The sequence below is a fragment of the Apostichopus japonicus genome, chromosome 9 (genome assembly GCF_037975245.1).
Source record: "Apostichopus japonicus isolate 1M-3 chromosome 9, ASM3797524v1, whole genome shotgun sequence".
Taxonomy (NCBI): Eukaryota; Metazoa; Echinodermata; class Holothuroidea; order Aspidochirotida; family Stichopodidae; genus Apostichopus; species Apostichopus japonicus.
This window is the reverse complement of record NC_092569.1, coordinates 23,646,671-23,669,286: the sequence shown is the minus strand read 5'-3', so window position 1 is coordinate 23,669,286 and position 22,616 is coordinate 23,646,671. Positions and strand designations below refer to the sequence as shown.

At 37.3% G+C, this 22,616-nt stretch overlaps 3 protein-coding genes across 3 annotated transcripts in view; 2 read left to right on the top strand and 1 right to left on the bottom strand.

Moving 5' to 3' along the window:
• LOC139973029 (fibrinogen-like protein A) overlaps positions 1 to 22,616 on the top strand; it is a 141,235-nt gene that overhangs the window by 72,076 nt on the left and 46,543 nt on the right. The window lies entirely within an intron of this gene.
• Positions 880 to 3,637, top strand: LOC139974025 (uncharacterized). The gene is made up of 3 exons (XM_071980938.1): positions 880 to 1,391; positions 2,057 to 2,278; positions 2,473 to 3,637. Exons 1-3 carry the CDS (start codon positions 986 to 988, stop codon positions 2,691 to 2,693), a joined length of 849 nt encoding a protein of 282 aa, XP_071837039.1. The 5' UTR covers positions 880 to 985; the 3' UTR covers positions 2,694 to 3,637.
• LOC139973981 (uncharacterized) lies at positions 5,850 to 20,975 on the bottom strand. Its single transcript, XM_071980887.1, has 4 exons — positions 20,742 to 20,975; positions 12,446 to 12,993; positions 7,743 to 8,051; positions 5,850 to 6,179 (listed from the first exon to the last, which is right to left on the bottom strand). The coding sequence occupies exons 1-4, from the start codon at positions 20,818 to 20,820 to the stop codon at positions 5,865 to 5,867; spliced, it is 1,251 nt and encodes a 416-aa protein (XP_071836988.1). The 5' UTR covers positions 20,821 to 20,975; the 3' UTR covers positions 5,850 to 5,864.

Here is a 22,616-nt window from a genome sequence, read left to right as displayed (position 1 = left end):
CGTAAGCAAAAAGACTGGTAAACCTTGTTACATAATGGGTAACACCATCGCTAATTTGCATGCAGAGTTCAACAAGGCAAATCCACATGATCAGGTGGGGGCTTCTACATTTTATAAACATCGCCCAGTACATGTGAAGACAAAGCAACAGGCAAACTATATTGGTTGTTTGTGTGAGTACTGTGAGAATGTGGACTTGAAATTGCTTGCAATCAACCATCTATTGCCAGGATGCATCAAGGATGCCTATCAACTTACAAATGACACCATGTGCCAAAAGCAACACGACACACCATTCCACAACCCATCATGCATTACACGGGAATGCCCTGAATGCGGAGTAAGCATGCTGGATGTTAAACTGGCCCCCCTCTTTGTGAATCCAGCAAAAAAAGTTGAGTGGAAGTGTTGGCAGATGGTTGAGACAACGTGCTGCACCAACCAAATTGAGAAGCAGGTCAAGAAGCGGGGACTGGTTGTGAAGTCAGGGACGGTCACAGACTTAGTGAAGGAACTCAAAGATGAGATGGAGCCATTTGCTGAGCATATTTTCAACAAAGATTGGCAGCATCAGCAGGAGTACAATCTGCGGATGAAGGTAGGTACAGATGAAGTTCTAAGGTATCTTTGATTTTGCCGAAAATTATAAGTGCGGCTATCAGAGGGAGGTCCAGAGCGCCTATTATTCGCATGATTCAGCCACAGTCCACCCTATTGTAGTATACTACCACTGCAGCAGTTGCCAGAAATCAGTCACCGAGAGCTGTATTATGATCAGTAACGACATCACGCACGATTACAACCTCGTGAACACGTTTCAAGAAGTGGTGTCAAAGCATCTTTCCGAAACAAGAGAGCTGGCCATTGGCAAATTTTACAGATGGGTGCAGCAGTCAGTATAAAAGCAAAGGCCCAATCTCTGACATCAGCTATGGCCCAGAGGACTTTGGCCATATAATCCACCACAATTATTCTGGGACCAGACATGGCAAGCCGGGGAGCGAGTGATGGCGAGAGCGGTGTAGTGAAGAGGCATGCGTCTGATGCTGTTAAAGCGGGGACAGTCATCATTAATAACCCAGAGTCTTTCTATGATTACCTGTCTAAGCATGTGATGAAAGAGGCCTCTGAGGGGCAATGCTGTCTGCCATTCCGTAGGAGTGTATTCTACATTCGTTTTAAAGATGTACGTAGAAACCGCCCTAACAGAGCAGTCAAGACTGTGGCAGGTACCAGACGACTCCATAGCATCAAGAGTGTGAAGAGAGGAGTGGTTGCCACAAGAAACATCTCCTGCTTCTGTGACCCTTGTCTACAAGATGTAGGAGTATGTGAAAATGGGCAGTATGTCCAGCCCTGGAAGGAGGTTCACCTGCAAGCTACACGAGAAGGTAAATTCTATGGATGGGGTTTATGTTAAGACTGAACCTAAGAGGCTATGATCAAGCCATGGCTTAGCTGTGAACCTGGAAGTATCTCCCTCTCCACCCAGTGGGGCTGGTGTAACAACCAGGGAATAACAACCTAGGCAATGAGGATATTGACCATCACCTCACACCTCTTATGATGACTCTGCCCCTTTTAAAAGTACTCATTTCTTCTTGCAATGTATTGAATATGCTTTACATGTATACATCAGCTCAGGGTGGCCCTAGCTGGGTGAGGGGCTTTTCTCCTCTGCACCTCCAGTGTGTCTTCTCCACCTGTACCTACATAAAAATACAATAACAGCTGAACAATTTTCACAAATATTCCCAGAAGTTATATCAAAACCTGTCATAAATTAGTTTGCCCGAAAATGCCTGGAACAGAGCATATTCAGCCCATTTGGAGTGCTGTAGTGGCCCCACCCCAAACAATTATATAAACCATGTTCAAGTTGTATATTTTGCCAACAGAAGGACTATATATTTTATAAAATATAGACAGGATAAAACCAACTTTAAACAGTTTATTTCTTTTGCAGGTTATACAGTACATATCATTAAGACTGCTGTAGCTCATGCTGTTACAGTAGTTTTGTAATGTTGATCGGTTGGTTCAATTTCCTCTACAGCTGATGTCAAGGTCTCTTCCCATCATGATGCGGCTGTTTTAGCCCAACCTGGAAGTGATATGTCCAGTCAGCCTCCGGGTGACCCGGCTGCTCAACCTGACAGTGCAGTGTCTACCCAGTCCGACAATGAGGTGACTATCCAGCCTGACGGTAACCTGTCTCACCGGCTCAGTGATGACCCGTCTACCCAGTCCAGAGGTGATGTAACTATCCAGCCTGATGGTGAGTTTTTAAATACATATGATGGGCTACCAGATACCAGCCAAGGGTGCCTAACCTGTGGCCCGCAAGAAAACAAACTAATTAGTCTTCATATATTAAACACACACGCATCTCTATCTAGCACTTATGAGAACTATTCATTTTACACCTGAGAATTCCTAAACTTATTGATTTCTTTGGTAAATGTGTTTCAGATGGAGAAACTCCTGTCTCGAAAGATCTGGCTGTGGGGGAATATGTCGCTGTGCAGTTTTCTCAGAAGAAGCGCAAGAGTTCAGCTCCAAATACATCAGTGGTCTACATGGCAATTGTAAGTACATTCTGTTGGTTAAAAAAGGCTATAAAGTTCGTATGGAAATTCTGGCACCACCCCTCATACATTGTGAAAGAAATATATGTTAATATTCAGAGTTAATTTTATATTTTTCAGCACTCTTACAGTTTATATGAGCAGGATGTTCACAACCATCAACATGTTAATACTTTTCATATTTTACATTCAGGTGCTGGAGAAATTGCTGACTTGAGAGAACATAACAATTTTTTTTATAATCAATGATAGCAATTTTTTACATATTTTGTAGGTGTTGGAGAAAATTGAAGACAACGTTGTTCTTAAGTTCATGAGACTGTTTGACAGTGTCACCGGCTGTTACCACGTCTTCCCAGAGGAGGAGCAGGATTTCACCCATCCAACGAACGACGTCATCTGTGTGGTCAGGCCTCCAGAACTCCGGAACCATCGTTCCGGGAATCAATATGTTTTTGCTCCTGATGATATTCAGAAAGTTCGCCGTTATATTCCTGGAAACATTTGTTTGAAATAGTTTATGATTTGAGTTTGCAAGTTACTTGATTAGTAAAGTTTGTTTGAAGAGGCAATTAGTAGTTCTGGATGGCAAAAGTATTTGCATTCTTTAGTTAAACATTAATTAAGGGACATTAATCCATTACAAATTTCCATGTCCCTTTTATATTCAAAATATTCAAATTACAACATAAGCTGAACATTTTTATTTCAAAATATTCAAAATAGCTGAACATTATTTCAAAATATTCAAATTACAATATTAGCTGAACATTATTAGCTGAACATTGATTAGTGCTGTTATGTGTGTTTGGCAGGCATGCAAGTGTTGTAACAAAGGTTTATATTGTTAAGAACATAAGCAGTATCATATAAAACACATTGACTTGTAACATGTTCCCCGTGTAAATGGGACACAAAAAATTTCATGTCCCTTTTACACGGGGAAAATATATTCAAAATATTCAAATGACAACATTAGCTGAACATTTATTAGTGCTGTCATGTGTGTTTGGCAGGCATGCAAGTGTTGTAACAAAGGTTTATATTGTTAAGAATGTTACAGGCCCCTAAGTAATCTCAATAATTTGTATGATTTTTGCAACAATTAGTTGTATTATAAATCAATATCATAGAATATTATATATTAATCTAAGAATCATAGTATAGAACTGCCTGGTGTGTGTGCATATCTGGTGTGTGCAGAATATTTGGAAAAGTTGAAAAGCTTCTAGAAGAGTTAGAACATTTGAGAACAATGTAGAACATCTCAACAAGGTACACATTGGAACATGCTAGAACATTGGAGTGCTGCCAAGGGGACATCCCCTGTGCTATTTTTAGAACACTAGGTGAGGATTTCCTGGAAAGGTGAAGTGACCTTTTGGATTGGTTGAACTGAGCTGGAGCTACTGTAAGATGCTTCTAGAATGGATGGACATTGCAAGATCTTTCTGGACTTGTGAAAATGCTATATAAGCACATGATAATTTGAGATCAAGAGTTTTTAACCATCTTGGCTCCAGGAGTTTAATAACCTCTCGCTCAAGTGAATCCTACAATTCCAGTGTGAGTAAATACTCACTTAGTTTGACAGTAAAGTTAAAGCTGTCTTTTTATTAGTGGATTTGCTACAAGTTTACCGGCTTCGAAGTCGCCCATCGTTGTGTAGCCGTCTTTGGTTCTGTGCCAGTCAGCACTACTTATTGTGGCCTCTGAGTTACCCAAGGACATGAATCCAAGGATAAACAAGCTGCAAGCACAACTTGGACATTCATTAGTAGTCGACCTCCGAAGTGGAAGTCATCAAGTTGGGAGCTGGATTTCTTCAATATTGGACATTCGTCCGTCTACAAGTTTCGCTGGAATATTCGCCAGGACTTTTTGTCACTGGACTTATGCTGCAGCTCGCGTCGCGGCACACACCAGGTCGTGAGTAAATTATAGTATAACTTATTAAATCTGTTTTAGTGTAAACTGCTTTGATATTGATAAATGATCTTTGTTTGATTTTAATTACCTTGAACACACAATTAAATAAATACTTATTGTTACATTTAAAGTTAAATTTTACAGTGTATTGTTTAGTCATTTGAGTTGTGAATCCAAGGGGAGGTGTATTCTGGCCTTGATCGAGTTGATCGTAACAAGAACATAAGCAGTATCATATAAAACACATTGACTTGTAACATGTTCCCCGTGTAAATGGGACACAAAAAATTTCATGTCCCTTTTACACGGGGAACATATATTCAAAATATTCAAATGACAACATTAGCTGAACATTTATTAGTGCTGTTATGTGTGTTTGACAGGCATGCAAGCCATGTAACAAAGGTTTATATTGTTAAGAAAATAAGCAGTATCATATAAAACACATTGACTTGTAACATTTTCCCCGTGTGAAGGGGACACCAAAATTTCCATGTCCCATTTACACAGGGAACAGATATTATTGTAGTAATGTCTGCACTACGTGTATGGTAGGTTTGATCAGAGTGATCTCTGAGAAAACCATATTTGGAATAAATTCATGATATCACATTAAGTTACTGTGTTACCACGTCACACAAATAATTTTTTTCATAATGTATACACACTGCATGCTTGATTACATCGCAGTGATATCTGAGAAAACCAATGTCAATTGTTCCAAATTCGTACAGCGATAACCTATCACATGATATCAATTATCATTAATTAACTCATTCGACGAATAAGTAATGAAAGTCTAGGAAAGGCAAAACCTTGAAAGACAAAATTATTATCGTCCGTCGTTAGTTCTCAAGATTTAATTTCACTTTGTTATTTCTTTTTTCTTGGAGGGGGGGGAGGAGGGGAGGGGTGAGGAGGGGTGAGTTTTTACAGAAAGATGGGTTGATGTCTGAGATATTTTTAACCATCATGACAAAAACGTCACAAATATGAAAAAAAATACAGTTAAAATGGAAAACATAAGATTTCGACGATTCGTCAAAATGTTAGCAAATTTTTAGATTTTGTAAATTTAAACGAGAAATAATAAGGCTGTAATTTTCAGATTGTTCAAGTTTTGCAATTTCAGTACAATGTCCACTTCTATGCTTCCGTAGAGTAAGGGATACGCGTAAAGTATATACAGATCCAATAAATTACCACATATTGCATTATGGTGATGATTAATATTAACGAAACCATGTAATCAACATATTAAGCAAAGCAAATGAAATAACACTTAGGATGAGGCGGTCTAAGCTAAACAAAGCATGATACGTTTGTCATCAAAATACCAGAACAGTGTTAAAGTTGGTCGGTGTTATGACTGTAAATATAATCTATTTTAAACGAACCTGCTGTTCCATTATAAGTTCCCAGTCCAGACAGTGTGTAATTGTCACTTTCATCGTTGATGCGGAACAAGTCATACTTCGCGTAGTATGGAACTCCATGCATGTTCACCAGATCAATCCGGATTTGATATTCACCTTGATTGGTGAGGTAATACAACTTATCATTTCCCAACCAAAACTCATGGTCCAGCTCACCGAAGCCTTCTTTATAGCTCGTCCAGTTACGATAGAAGTCAACGGAACCATCAACACGACGTTGAAAGACCTGTATGTTTGATCAAGCAAGAATAAATCAAATACTAAGTTGGAACTGACTGAAAACATATTATTTGAAAGCTATAAAATATTATAGTTCATAACGGAAAAATGTGAGGAATCTATGACTCTTACAAGCAATGCAATGGCTTACTGCTAGACATGAAACCACTGAAACTTTAATCAATTATGATACGTCATAGATTTTTTTATATCCCAGATCAATTTTTAAGTAAAAATTAATGTAATCTTTCCATTTGTATACCCCCATTCTATATTCCAACGTTAACAAACACAGATCGATACCCGCGAAGGAGTCCATACAATAACTGTACAGGCGCATGCGCACTTCGTACTTTCGTAATCTAACGAACCTCTCTGTGATTGCAATAGAAGCCTTAGTCTGCAGGAATGTTGACACCCTCAATTTACTCACTATTTGCGAAAGGGGTTAAATATGATTCCCAGTTAAAAAAAAAAAATGTTTTTCTAGGGATCCTGTCATGAAGCACTTCAAAGAGCCTATGAAGTCCCGGGTATCATGTAGGACTTAAGCGTGTATGTATTAAGTGAAATAGTAATACATCGTATATATCGTAAATCGATTAGGAACACATCATAGACTTACCATGTATCATTCCCGTCCAAAAGTGTACTAAATATCATCTATAACATAATTATGATGTCATACTAGACTAACCGTCTATCCTCCTCCGTCAGTCATATTATACATATACAATATATCGTATATACTATAGGATGTCATACTAGACTTACCGTCCATCCTCCTCCGTCAGTCATATTATAAATATACACTATATCGTATATACTGTAGGATGTCATACTAGACTTACCGTCCATCCTCCTCCATCAGTCATATTATACATATACTATATATCGTCTATACTATAGGATGTCATATTAGACTTACCATCCATCCTCCTCCGTCAGTCATACTATACATATACAATATATCGTCTATCCTATAGGATGTCATACTAGACTTACCGTCCATCCTCCTCCATCTGTCCATCAGTCATATTATACATATACTATATATCGTCTATACTATAGGATGTCATATTAGACTTACCATCCATCCTCCTCCGTCAGTCATACTATACATATACAATATATCGTCTATCCTATAGGATGTCACACTAGACTTACCGTCCATCCTCCTCCATCTGTCCATCAGTCATATTATACATATACTATATATCGTCTATACTATAGGATGTCATATTAGACTTACCATCCATCCTCCTCCGTCAGTCATACTATACATATACAATATATCGTCTATCCTATAGGATGTCATACTAGACTTACCGTCCATCCTCCTCCATCTGTCCATCAGTCATATTATACATATACTATATATCGTCTATACTATAGGATGTCATATTAGACTTACCGTCCATCCTCCTCCGTCAGTCATACTATACATATACAATATATCGTCTATCCTATAGGATGTCACACTAGACTTACCGTCCATCCTCCTCCGTCAGTCATACTATACATATACAATATATATCGTCTATCCTATAGGATGTCATATTTGACTTACCGTCCATCCTCCTCCGTCAGTCATATTACAGAAGACCTCAAAGGGCGACTCAGTCCAGTTAATTGGTTTGATGGTATATATACCATTGTCAGTGAAGTTAGCTTCGAAGTAATCCAGGCAGTTGGTCATCTGCATACATGTCTCCCCGTTACCTTGGTAACCTCTTTCACAGTAGCATTTGCGTACACCGTTGCGCTTGTCACATTCTGCACTAGAGCTGCAAGTGTACGCTTCATTCACTCGTGTATTGCCATTGGTACACGTAAACTTCTTTGTACAATTTTCATTGACTTCAGAAGAACCATGATCCTGAAGGGAAATACAAATTAAATGTTGACATTACGAAACAGCAATTGAGAGTTGGCAAAATCATTGAATTATATGGCATGCATGGATCAATCACCAATACGAAGTCAGTAACGTTATGCAAATCAAAGTGATTGTGGTAAAAAGAACTTAAAACCACTTTTATTACTATATTTTATCTTAGGAATTGAAAGAAAATATAACTTCTACTTAAATGCAGCCTGGACACCGATGTCAGTTCCAATCGATTTAACACTGAGTTCCCTATTACATAACAGGTGCTAAAAGAAAGCAACCGGATGCCGCATTTCCATTCCAAAAGTTGAAGGAATATCTTTGGATATTGTGGCTTCAATATTCATCGTGAAATTATAATAAATAATTTTGTTGATTATTTCAGGAGGACAGTGTATAATAAATCAAATAAAGACACAGAATCCTAATGGTAGTATTTCTCATCACATATACTGTATAAAAACAGTACTGTATAATGTTTACGAGCTTCAAGGAACCTTGCAGGTTGCCCATATCTTGAAGGACCTATGGCAGCTTAAAAGTGCCGTCAAGATAAAGAATATCTTTACTCTAATAAGGGGCAATTCCGTAAAGTCGGACGTACATTTCGGACAGTTTGTTGATCCATATCTCAATGGCTATATATAGGAGATAACTTTTCATTTGGGTTTTATGGAACATCTACCTTGTTCTATTCTTGTATGGAGTCTCATTCCTTGTCCATCTAAATAAACTACAAAAATACTCAAAAAACCTCCCTGTGACGGACGTACCCAGAGAAAGTGACTTTTTCAGATCGTAATTTTCTTTTGAAAATTTCTGTGAATTGGGATGGGATGCAATTTAAAACTACCATACATGGTATGAAGAAGACTCTTAACTACACATATCAGTAAACAAGCAGTTGAAACCTTTATCACTTCCCTGCAATATATTCAAAAATTCATCTGTGACGGACGTACAAATTTTTGTGACGGACGTACACGTGTGAAATTATATAGTAAATGTACGTCCGTCACAAACAAAAGTGCTACTTGGTATCCCTAAAATTTTAATTTGTGACAGAGCTTCACCCAGAGTTTCCATTGTTGACAGATGTACACAATAATGCAGCTCATTATACTTGTGGCTAATGGAACAACTTAGGTAAAAGTAATAGTGAAAAGAAGGTTTATATACCCTCTCACAAAATTTCTATTCTATTGGAAATCTATATTTCACTTAAAGTTTTATGCAAATCATCAATGGTAAGTTCATTTAAAATTTTGTGTGCATCATTTCAAACAATACAGATGTTAGACCCCTAAAGAGTTGAAGTTCACTAGTGGGTCAGAATGATGGGTCTTTATTAACATTAAGATGGTATGAGCACCAAACCATTTTTCTTTCACTTTTCTTCACACCCTGTTTATATACTTGACAATTTTTTATATTAAAATACATGTACTGCAAGCTTCTGTATGGATGATATAACAGCACATTTCAGCAAACAAGAAATTCAGAACTTCAGATGTGTGATACATTGTGTTGTATTGCTTCAGGAGCTCTTCGGCAGTGTTCACATTGGATCCCCTGTTCTTAGTCCTGTGTTGACTATTTAACCGCAAATATGTTTCCAAAATCTCCTACAGTATAGTGTTCACACTTGAACTCATGCTCCAGCTCTGATTTCCCACTCTGAGTCAATGAAGAGGAAGTTACAATATTTGTATGGTGACTCTCACAAAAGTACAAATGCACAAAGTGTATGGCAAATTTCTAATAAAGATGAGTGTCACTAACTTCTGCATATAGATTCAAAATTGAGGTGAAAGTGGGAGAAAGAAGTCAGTGTTATAACAAGTGAAGTCAGTGTTATAACCAGGGTGTGCATACTACAAATCGCTATTCAGCAGTATTGCTGAATAGCTATGAGAGCATTTACTGGCAATAGTTCTTAAATATCTAATGTCAAGATACAGAGATACAGTGGCACACCCCTGGTTAGTATAGCAACTATGAAACATGTATAAAGGTAATACACACAAACACTGTGAAGTTAAGGAAGAACCATCTGGTAACTCTGTCCACCAACATAAAACTATGAGCACATGTGGTTCAAAATTAACTTTTCTTCCACATAATGATACCTGAAACCTACCACAAAAGGTAATGAACCTAAAGCAAATGTAGAACAAATTACATCAAAACAATAACATGCATACTACAGCGGTAACAAAATACTAACAATTGCAATAACAGTTCTTTATGACTCTCAGACAATCTTCCTTCTAAAACTGATTTATTATTTACAAAAACTAGTTGAACACAGTGTAATATATACAGTATGTTGGATATCGAAAGGAAACCTCATGGTCAGAGGGAAGAATGAGTGGCAGAACTACAAGAAACAATGTTTTACACAAACGAATAGATTGTAGCTATATATGTCCATGGTTAGTTTGCCTAATAGTGGGTGGAACAGGCATGGTGTTATGTACTTTGTTTGCCTTGATCTCCGGTCACCTTGGTCCCTGTGTGTTCACACTCTGGAACTGATATCCCCCAGAACAGGGGACCAACATGTCGCGGTCTGACCCTGAGTAGGATAGTATTTACACTAAGATGTTGATCTCGAACAGGGGATATTATTCGATCAGATCCCCTCTGTATGTTTTCTAATGTGAACAAGGCTTTTAGATGAAAGTATATCAATGTAGACAATAGCATACTGACCATGTGGTTCAATACCATGCCATTTCTTTGATATCTTGCCAAGTGCTAACCAATAACACAAATATGTATGCTAGTTGACACTGAAGTATGCAATGTTTGCATACCACTACATTTATGCTAATGAAGCAACCACAAATCTACCTAATATCTGTGTAAATGACTAAATGGGTTTGATTATTAAATTCAGAGGTAATGTAGTTATAAACATGTTAAAATACATTGTTTATCTAAACAAAAATAATGTGACGGACGTACGCGTGACGGACGTACGTGACGGACGTACGAAAATACGTACGTCTGTCACAGCATTTTCTGAAAAAATAAAATCCTAGGGATTAAAGGCACATTATGTAGTTATTGAGTGCTCAATATGTGCATTGAATTGTAGATGTCTTGAAATCTGGGTACTATCTTCTGTATGAAATTTTAAAAAATGTGATTTTTCTGTGACGGACGTACACATGACAATTTACATTTGTAAAAAAAGTCATTCTCAGAAAAATGAAAATCCCTGCAAGTTTATCTGTTTGTCAACTGAATCTATATATTATATCACTTCAGCAAACCTAAGAATATCTATTCCTCTGAAGATACACAGGCAAAAATAGGCATTTTGTTTTTGGGTGATTTTTTTGAAGCAAATTCACGATTTTTTTGGTTGACTAATACACACCTTAATCTGCCTGAAAACAATGTGTTCTGTGAAAATTAGCTAAATATTATGAAACTTCAGAGTTTTAGCTTTCATCTGATACCCTACATGTAATGATTCAACGTTTTTTAAGTTTTGGTGAAAAGGTTTACTAGTTTACGGAACTGCCCTAAGGTGATATTTCTCAGAAAAACGTTCAGTTAAAAATGTTTAAAAAGAAAATTAAATCTATGATATGTCGAAAATTCATTATTTTTCATAACAGATGATTAAACTTGACGAGTATTCACGTCTCGTCATTTCATTCTTTACAAATGTACAATTTGACGATTTTATGAAAATGTTGCCATGACAACGTATCACATCTTGTCATTTTAACATTTTATACAAACTTAACAATTTTCAGACAAAACAATTGGCCAAATTATTTGGTTTAGATAGATTAAAAAAACTTTCTATGGGTGTTAACCTAAAGAGTGTCAACAACGTTATGCTAATTTCAAGTTCATACTGTGGGCAAATGTCTTGTGTTAAACGTCTTCCAATTAGCGGAACCCGTGCTATTTTAACTACGAAAAGTACAAACGACTTGACCCACAAACTCCACACACCGATGGGGCGTATCCGGTAGATGCCAATAACACTATTGAGTTGTGCCACACCTCTATTTGGGGAGTATCGGTAGATATATACCCTGTGTATTATTTTCCAATACTTAACTACAGATGTATCGCTGTCGCACAGTGTAATCGCATCATGTTGTCGATATAAAGTTAATCTATGCCAATAGCTCACTCAGATGCTTTATGAGGTACAATGAAGCTTATGATCACTATATACTTAGTGAAATAACTGGGGACTCTTATCCATAAACATGTAATGAAAATAATAGGCTTAATTAAGATGTAAATGTCTCCAAGTTTGAGTAAAAATGCTGCAAAGCTGATACTAGGTTCTGTTATCTTTCTGCCAGTTTTGAACAATTTGTAGTAATAAATATAAATTATTATCTCACCAAAATAGTAATATTCTCCATGGAAACGGAACAACTCTGATTAATGCTCGTCTGTGTAGTTTGCACTCCTGCAGGTAGAGTTGTACTAGGGTCGCTGGTGGTCGATGTCATGTCGACAGTGCTTTGTGTTGAGCTGATGATGGCCACAGGGGTTGTCTCGCTGTCGATGGTGGGTTCACTTGTAGTATCGACATCTTGTCCTGTGAACGTTACATCACTACCTTCATCAGTTGTGTATCCGACCTCTTCTGTTGGTGTGTTGGTTGATTCTTCCTTCAAGGTCGATGTCACGTCGACAGGGCTTTGTGTTGAGCTGGTGATGGGCACAGGGGTTGTCTTGGTGTGGATGGTGGGTTCACTTGCAGTATCGACTTCTTGTCCTGTGAACGTTACATCACTACCTTCATCGTTTGTGACTCCGCCTTCTTCTGTTGGTGTGTTGGTTGATTCTTCCTTCACGGTAGACCTACTTTCTGCAGGTGCAGGTGCAGGTCCCGGTGTAGGTCGGGTGCATCGAAAATAACCGCGAACACCAGAGTCATCATCCGCTGATCACGATGGCAAATTAAATATATATATATAAAAGAAAGAAAGAAAAATATAAACGTCGATGGAATAATTTTACAACTCGTAGGCTGCTATACGATAATTGGATGTTATATAAAATAATTCTTTGTCGGCCGAGTGTATGAATGCCAAGACTATGTCAGAATGAATTTTGTTCAAATTTGAGAAATTTATGTAATTAGTCTAGACAACATATCTACTAATCACCACAAAATACGTACCATTCTGTATGACTACATGCATGTTGGCACTCATTACAAACGTTTTCTTTGCATGGCCTAATCATGTACTTTAGTGCAGCGCATATGTAACTTTGTATTACATGATTTTCGTGAACGCATTAACTTTGTTCTATCATAATAGAACAAGAACTAATGATCCTCATTCAATATGTCTGTGACATATATTCTCTTGTTTCTGAAGTATACTATTAGTCTGGATAGTTATAACCAAAGATAACAATTTTCTTCAAAATGATCAATTTAACAGAACATAACTTCTGAATATATTATGTGTTATTGGAGTTAAACGCCTTAAAGCCCACCCTTGAGCATGTAACCATGAATGTTTTCTTTAACGAAAATCGGAAGTATACTTTTAGAATCTGGTTCAATGTATTAGAATGCGGCTAAAACTCATGGGTCAGATTTCGTCACCAATAATGACGTCATATTCCCAATTTCCATGTCATATCATTGTTCCTTGGGGAAAATATTTACACATTGTAATTACTTAAAATCTGTTCATTTTTGTCAATAGGGACCCAAGTATTGACAGATAGGTATTGAAATGAGGTTTTAATTTTTACATTTTTTTTTTTATAATTGAGCTAATTAGATATGTAAATATGCAAATGAGGTTATGATACATACACTGTACTTTCCTTTGCCCATTTGAAATTATTTTGATGAAATCTGCTGGACTTTTGATAGTTTAATGAGTTCAAGACATGTTTATTTTATAAGTAAAATATAATTTGATGTTTGAATGTGAGAAATATGACTGATTTTTCGACGTTTTGTTAAATTTTCATTCGCGAATAAATTATTTATTTTACAGGCTACCAAATTTATGGTTTATATCAAAGTTATATGGTCTCCATGCTGGTCAAGGGCTCTTCTGGAGTGATAAGTATAGGCTGTTGTTCATCCACATCATATTTGGCACCTCAGTTGTTGCTGTAACTGGAACAAGGGTCTAATAAAAGGCTAATTAGTATGCGCATAATTACAAAATTTGTACAAACAATACACAAAAGAGGGAAATAAATTGCTTTGACTTTTGAAATTCCTATTCAAACTTAATAAACCAGTTCATTCCCCTCCCCTCAATCATATCTACTACCAGGTTGCCAACCCCTCCCCCCTTATACCCAGGGTTGGCATTTTCCCGGGAAAAAACCTGTTTTTCCCACTAAGCGGTAAAAACCAGGTAAAAACCGGGAAAAACTGGTAAATACCGGTAAAAACCGCCTCCGTCTCGAAAACTAGTATTAATTGTCTGTAAAATGCAGGGTCATCAGTAGGCACAATATTGTTTCATGACAGGCATATTTTATTGAATATGGGAGTTTCTTAGCTTCATTTTGAGCTATTTTATCACATTCTTATTCTATTTTTGTGGAAAAAAGAGTATTTTACGTATTGCACATGTATAGTTATTCTGTCACGATCTCTTTAGCAGTATGCATTGCCTATTGCCCAAACCATTATAGGTCTACACTGGGACATTCACCCCTCCTAAATTCTTCAGGCCTATTATGTGGCATGAACAGCGGAGGATAGAACGAAGTGGCGAACCATGGCATCCAAAGCCTCAAAGGGACAAGGAACCATATAATAATATAATATTATGTGCTCAGACAGTTCATTCCATTAATACAGTAGGCAACAGTCTATTGAGGTGAACTTCAATCCAGGGGGCTCAATAGAAACTGCTTTGAAACTTTGTAAGGCACATGGGCACAATTAAAGTATTAAACGCACAATGGCCCTATGGAGCCATTCACACAACCAAACTGTTTACCTTGATGCAAACATGGTCCAATTATTATACAACTTCATGCATGAGTGATTAAACACTTTGAGGTGGACAGGTGAGGTGATACTGGGCACTTCCTGTGTATAGGCTAACTGAAGAGGTAGGAGTATCAACAACACAAGTAACTGTTCCAATTGTTACTTATTCTCAAATTAGTTGATGTCACAACAGTCACTTAGTACAGTGCCTATAAGCAATATAAGCATAGTACAGTGCCTAGTGCGAAGTGTGAACAGAGTACAATTTATCGCAGACATGAAGTGATCGTTCTTGGATGTGAATCATCATTTGGATCTGAGCGGATTAATGTGGCATGTATAATATGACGAACCATAGCCCTAGGAGGCACCAACAGTTTGATACGAGTCCATTCTCTAGATAATGGAATTATGCATCTCGATAGGAAAATAAAGTTGGTTGATTTGAGCATCCAATATATTATTTATTTGAATTATTTATAATAGTCTAATCGGTAAACTCACAAGTTATAGATCATAGCTGTTCTTTGGATGTAACCCAACCCCCTACCATAAGATGCCATTTTCTTGTAGATTCTATGCTCCTCCACAAGTTCCACATGAGTTTTTAGGAATTCTATATAATTTGAGGTTTTTCCTGGTTTTTCCCAGTTTTTCCCACTTATAGGTGGGAAAAACCTCCCGGTAAAAACCGGTAAAAAACTTGTTTTTACCGGGGCGGTAAAAACCACCCGGTAAAAACCGGCCAACCCTGCTTATACCCCTCCCCCTCCCTCCAAACTACTTGACATGTATTTAGGGGATAAACACGAGGGGAACCAGTCTTAAATTTGATTTGAGACCGATGATGACGTCATCGAGAAGGCTTCGTAATTGACGCACCCCCGTAATTGACGCACCTCTAAATATTCCTAGTTATCACTGTGGCAACCATACTGAAGACAACCTAACCATTTTGCACCTTAGTAGAGATAGGTTTTTCATGAGTATGAATACTTTTCAGGTATGTGAAGATGAAATTTTGGTTCATTTTGAAGCTTTTTCCACACTCCTCCCATTGTTGCAAGTATTTTTCGCATTTGGAAATCTTACTCTCTAAAATTATCCTAAATTACCTCGAGATGAATCCACTACTCCGTAGGAACGATCCTTCGCTGCCCTTCTCGATGACGTCATCAGACCGGGTACCCTCGTTTTTATCCCCATTCATAAATGACCCTCACAAATGTTAGAAAACGGCATTTTTTCGCTAATTTTTGCTGATCTGTATTTAATTCTCCTAATGCCTCCCTTGATCTTTTTCCTGAATGACGTAATAGTCACCTCATGTAAAACAGCATTTTCTTCCCATGAACATTAAGAGTGAAAAAATACGAATGGAGCAGTGTCGTTTGTTCTTAAATTTTGGTAGTTTAATCAATTCAAACACTACAAAATGGAGGGAAAAGACAATTAAATAAGAACAGATGAACAAATTTCTAAAGATAACATTTTAAAACTTTTTTTGACCTACCAGGTCAAATTGCGCAATAAACAGATGCTGAGTTGTGTGTGGTCTGGAAAGTCCGTAAACGCTACAACAGTTAGGCTAGCAACGTTGCCTGTTGCTAACATTCTTTTGAGTAGAACTCGTCTATCCCTGGTCGGTAGATGAACCGTTCAAAAAAACGTTTACTGGGCCTGAGAATGAGCAGTTTTTGAAGAGGTTCCGAGCCCCATTGTTCGACAGGTTTGGACTTGTAGTAACCGCAGTGTTATTGCGAGTCTGAAAGATAGCTAGGCCTAGTCCCTGGTCAGTCATGTCGTTACTGCTAGTAGTAGTGCTTACGTTATTGTTGGGCTTAGCGACAAGGTTTCTTCTGGTATACTTAGTTATAGTGTCAACATTGGACGCTTTACGCTTGGGTTCTTCGTTGAAGCACCTCCATAAGGTTGCTGACATTGACTCTAGCGCAAAATTAAGCTCAAAATTAATGCCTAAGTCATTCATGTTACTCGAAGTATTTAGCTGGATGATTTAAGGAGTACGTACAGTGTGTATTGAGACTCGGTGTGTGTAAAAACATGTACAGTACTACTGCTGTAACTAATTGCAAGTAGGCTGTATATACTGTACAGTATCCTTTTGCAATTTGGAACATTTCTTTGCCCATAAACATATAGCACTCATGGCAACGTTACACCATGTCTTCATTTCTTTTAATTATGACTTCATGATTGCCATGGCAACAAACCAGTATTTGTCTAACATTTCGATCCTGAAGCAATTCTCCTCTCTATACACTCGACCAGTCTCGAATCGCATTCGAGACTGGTCCAGTATACAGAAAGTTGGGTTTAGGCATTTATGAATATGTAATACAATGGTAGTCAAGCGTACCTATTGCACTACTACAGTACATGTATACACAATACATACAGTGTGGCTTACCATATCAGGATTTCATCGTCAGAATCTTCTTCAGATTCAGCGATGTCGTCGTCCTCCAACGGCTGGATGGTCAAATTGCCCATAAAAAGAAGGTCTAACGCCTCTTTTTAGTATTTAGCCATGATAATATGTGCTAAATAGTTACCGTTTTAATTACGTGAGTGATAGCGTTGACCCTAACTACACGAAGTGTTTCAACTGTGGTTGACCGAAATTCTATTCCATAAAAATGCTCGAGTTGAATTGCTAAGGATTACTCACGAAGTGGAGGCCCTATTGCTAAATTGTTTCTATGTAGCATAGCGTTTCAGTGCGGCGCTTCTGGAGCTTAAAATCTACTCTGTAGGGTGAGGCATTCTGGAGAAATATTATCGGATATAGGTCCGTGTTTTGGCCCTAACTTAGACCGAAAAACGTCATTTTTTGACATATTTCCCCCAAATATAGAGCCATCTCTCTACATACGCATGTGAAGGCTCCTGATTTGATTCCTTGTATGTCTTAGCTAGTTGTATCAGATAGGGTCAGTTGACTTGAAAGTTTTCACTGTTCTCACAATTTTTTTTTAAAAAAAGGTCAAAACGACCGGTTTTTTGAATGTAAATAAATCTTTGAAGACAAAAAAAAAAAGGCCTATGTGACCCCCTCGGAAAAATGTTGTTTATTGATGCAGGCTGTCTTATGTGCAAAATAAAGCTATGGGAAGATCTCTAGTGTATTCCTATCTCGAGTAATGATTTTCTAAACACATGGTTTTTCAGTGGATCAAATATGGACCACCTGCCAAGAAGGAGCAGGAGCGTTGATCATATAGGGAAAGGTGAGAAGCGGAGGGGGGGGTAGGGTATTCCTTCTTCTCCCCATCGGTGAAAACTGGAAGGGGTGGAGGTATGATTTTAACCGCCCAAATAATTACTAGTGGATGCATAAACAAAACACTAAGTCCGATTGTTTTAAATAGGCGGTTTGAAGTTGTGTAAAGCAGTAAATGTTAAACGACCTAACTTTATGGTTTGAACCAAATTTGATCAGCCTTGTTCACAAGTCTTGCACATCATTCTAGCGAGAGCTGGCAAGTAAAATTCGAGTTTACAAATGAAAGCAAAAAACAATATCAAAATTATGGACCAGAAATCAATACAACGTTTGGAAGACGTTCGACTTTTTCTTTCCAAACTTTTGACCAAAAGTACAAATTTCGACATTCTATGTAATTTAATTTGCAGGAAACCCCTAACTGTCAACAGCTTATTCCCATAGTTGCCAACACTGCCCTGTATGCCTTACTCCATCCCATTTTTCGTCGTATACCTTTTATTCTAATTTCAAGATTAATATTAATTAATAGTGAATATCAATTAATATTGTGAGATTAGAAAGTTCATATTTTGGCTTATAACCTTGAAAGTTTTGATAGCTTCTTACACCTCTGAACTAAGTTGCGTCCTGTAAAAAAATAAAACAGGTACGCGGAAGGGGAAGGGGTCAGAAGGAGGTACATACTAAAATCCAATCATGCATGGGACGCCTTCTTATCAAGTAGTATATTTGCCAGTGGCGTAGGAAGGTACTTTTGAGTGGGGGGGGGGGCTGAAGACTAATGGTCGGCCTGGGGGAGGAGTCTAAGGGGAATTTTTTGCATTTCCAGGTAGCCTCAGATGCAATTTGGTGCAATATAGCACACTTCAACACCGACTCCATTTTGAAAACTTAATTTTGTATTTTCACCTGGCCTTAGATGCAATTTGGTGCTCCAAATGAGATTTTTCTCTCATTTGGAAATGAAAAAGGGGTTTTCAGACTTGCGAAGCGGGGGGGGGGGCGGAATGATACTTCCGCCCCTCCACATTTTTCACTGGGGGGGGGGGGGGGGCTGGCGCCCCCCCCCCCCCCCAGCCCTCCGGTTCCTACGCCCTTGATATTTGCCAAATTCATGAACGATTTTTATCGGTAAGTTCAGTCATACCCACAGTCCTGATAAAAGTTCAACGCCCTCAAAATCAAGTGCAAAATAATAACACGATATAACAGATTCGTGAGTTACAAAACTGCCTTAACATGAGAAGATTATGTTAAATTAAATGGGTAGCTGTAATTTTGACTTTATTTCAGGTTAATATACCTAACGTTAGGCTCATTACAGGATGATGACAGAATCAAACTGTCAAAGCAAACATTTTTGTAATTATTTAATTGTAATATATTCCGTACTAGTATTACATAGACTATAACGTATTTGTGGCGTATAATTATCTGATTCTTCATCAGCCATAGCATAAATTTGCATGAAATTAAATAATTAACTATTATATAATTCTAAATGTTGAATGAATTCCGGTTGAATAATTCTGCTCTCTGATTTTTCTTTAACGTTCAGACTAAATTATAAATAATTTGATAGTTAAGAGTGGATTCTGTCAATGAAGCGAACAGCCTCAATGGACATTTAGGCAAAATTGATATTTAATCGCTAAATGCCAAAGTATCTCTCATATTGTGATTGTGTAACAACAATGTAATGGCCGCAACGCCATATTTCAGAATGTATCAATTTCACACACAAAACGGTATTCCAAGAAAGTGTTTATATGCTTAGACATAATGTTAGCCTAAATTTGAAAAGAGTTCGGTCTTACAAACCTGAGAAATGGTCTGTGTTATCTTTCAAATGAATGTTAGTGACACGTCGGTTGCCTAGGCAACAGTTTGTAAGGAAACGCACTTAGTAATATTATTCACAGAGCAATGTCATTCATTAATGTTGATAAAATTAATTTCTTCCAACTCAAGAATAATAATAATAAGTGAATAATAATTGAAAGGCAGTTATAACCATAACATTTCAAACTTTTCAAAGTTTAGGTTTGACTTCATTAATTTGATATGACATTTTGTATAATCAATTGGATGGTCTACATAATCTGCTATGAAAACATCAAATATGACTTAACAATTTCAACTAAACGATGTATTTTCGATAATTATGTGTTCACCATATTAAATCATTATAAACTGAATGTGAGTTGTTAACAATAGGACACTTACGAGCGTGTACTAAAGTATTCTATCCTATCAATTAATCATTAATCAATTAAGAAAGACAACAACTTAAAATAACGTGATTTGTTTCGCAATGAAATACTAGTTTCTACAAGGTCCAAAGGATACATGGAGATTGCTATCATGGTAACACTATATTATACTGAATATGCAAGGATTTTGTTGTGAACACATAACAACGTAAAATAGTTAATATCATACAAGCTCAAAATAGGCTTACCTTTGGTCAGAGTCACATGTGCCATATTGATCATCAATATTGCGATGGTTATGATGGTTATACGAAGCTCCATTTTCATTCTTTACAATATAAAATGAAATTTGACGCATCCAAGTAGATCAAGAACCGAAATGATTTTAACGTCCTCTAGAGAATAAACGCTCAGACGAGTAACATATTAACGAACGATTAACTGAAATCTTGGGAAATCACGTTTGTCCATTAAAAAGCCAATCGATGGAAGTTTGTTAAGTGACGTAGACAAGGAAGATATAACTGATCATTAAATATCACATGAGTCTCAATAGCAGAAAAATGAATCAATAATTATTAATATGAAAACGATAAATCTCCCAGTGGCAGCAGTAATTAGTTACATTGATAATAACGTAACGGTGTATACCAGACCGCCTATATGCAACCAAGCATTATTTGCATATTTAACGGTGGTTTTCGCGTTATTAATAATTTTGTTCTTAACAGTAAAATGAAGGGGAGGGGGTGGGGGGGGGGAACACACGTGCAGTGCAAAATGAAGAAACAGTGTACAATTTAATGACCTGCAAGCAACTGCTTTTAGTGAATTTTCAGTATCTCAACTCACTTAATGTGAGAAATATCGGTATAGCAGAGTTTAAACGTGAAAATAGCAACAATGGTATGACACATGTTGAATGCATATATTTATGCATTTAAATAGATCGTTTATAAGATTCCAAGTTTGAAGGCCTTATCAACGAATAGTCTTATTCTTGCCATCTACAACGACCTCACTTAACAATTTCCAATGTTCGCGCCCCTTAGGAAATGAACAAAGTATTTGCAAGCTCTCTTAGAGGCTGTAGACCAGGGTTTCCCTAACTGTATCCCCCCACCCACGAACCCCCTGTGGATGTCAGAGTTGTCCACGAACCCCCAACTTTTCGAGACACGATCTAAATAATTATTGTCACTCAACAACAATTTTCAAGCATGAAGTTATGCTAAATTTGCTTTGTGTCGGGCAAAAAGGTTGTCATCTGGAATTTCCAAAATATAAAAATATTAACCTTGGCTAACCTTTCAGTTACTTTCTCAGCTCTTTATCTTTACGACGTACTGTCATGCGTACACCAACTTCACCAAAGTCATGCGGCCTGTGTCTGTTTCATAATTCAGTTATTTATCACATGCACGGTACGGTACTACTATGGCAACATATGCGTATAGAACGCGAAAAGAGTTTGTCGATAGGTACGACTTTTGTTCATTACTAAATTATATGATTTATCAGATTTTAGTTCAACAAAAAGTACTCTATTTTGACTTACAGAAACGTCTCACGAACCCCCCTTAGATGGACTCACACACTCCCTGCGGGTTCATGCACCCCAGTAAGGGAACCCCTGCTGTAGACGAATGATTTGCTCATAAATATAGTTGTTAATTCCTGTTCATTCGCACGCACCCTGGATTCCGGCCATGGACACATCCAGGGGTCGTTCGCCCCACAGATTAATTAACAAATTAACCGCTGCTCTAAAACTTTAAATCGTGATGAAAAATGAATTAGAATCTATGAAAAGTGTTAGACTGTATTGTTTATCGTTGTTTCTTATAATTATAAATTTACTACCGACTAAGATTTGTTTATAGTTTGTCCATATTTCAGTGTCCCTCTAATGTTGATTGTAGGTATATGCGTTACGTAGGCCTATTATTGAGAAAAAATATAAACCGCTGCTCTATCTAATGGAAATAGAGAGAGAGAGACAGAGTTCATTTGACTTCATCTAGAGAATTTGCTTGACCATAAAATTTCAAAGTTAATTATAATTATTCTGATGCCAACTGTGTGTTTCGTTTCATTTGCTGTTGTTATTATTATTACTGTAC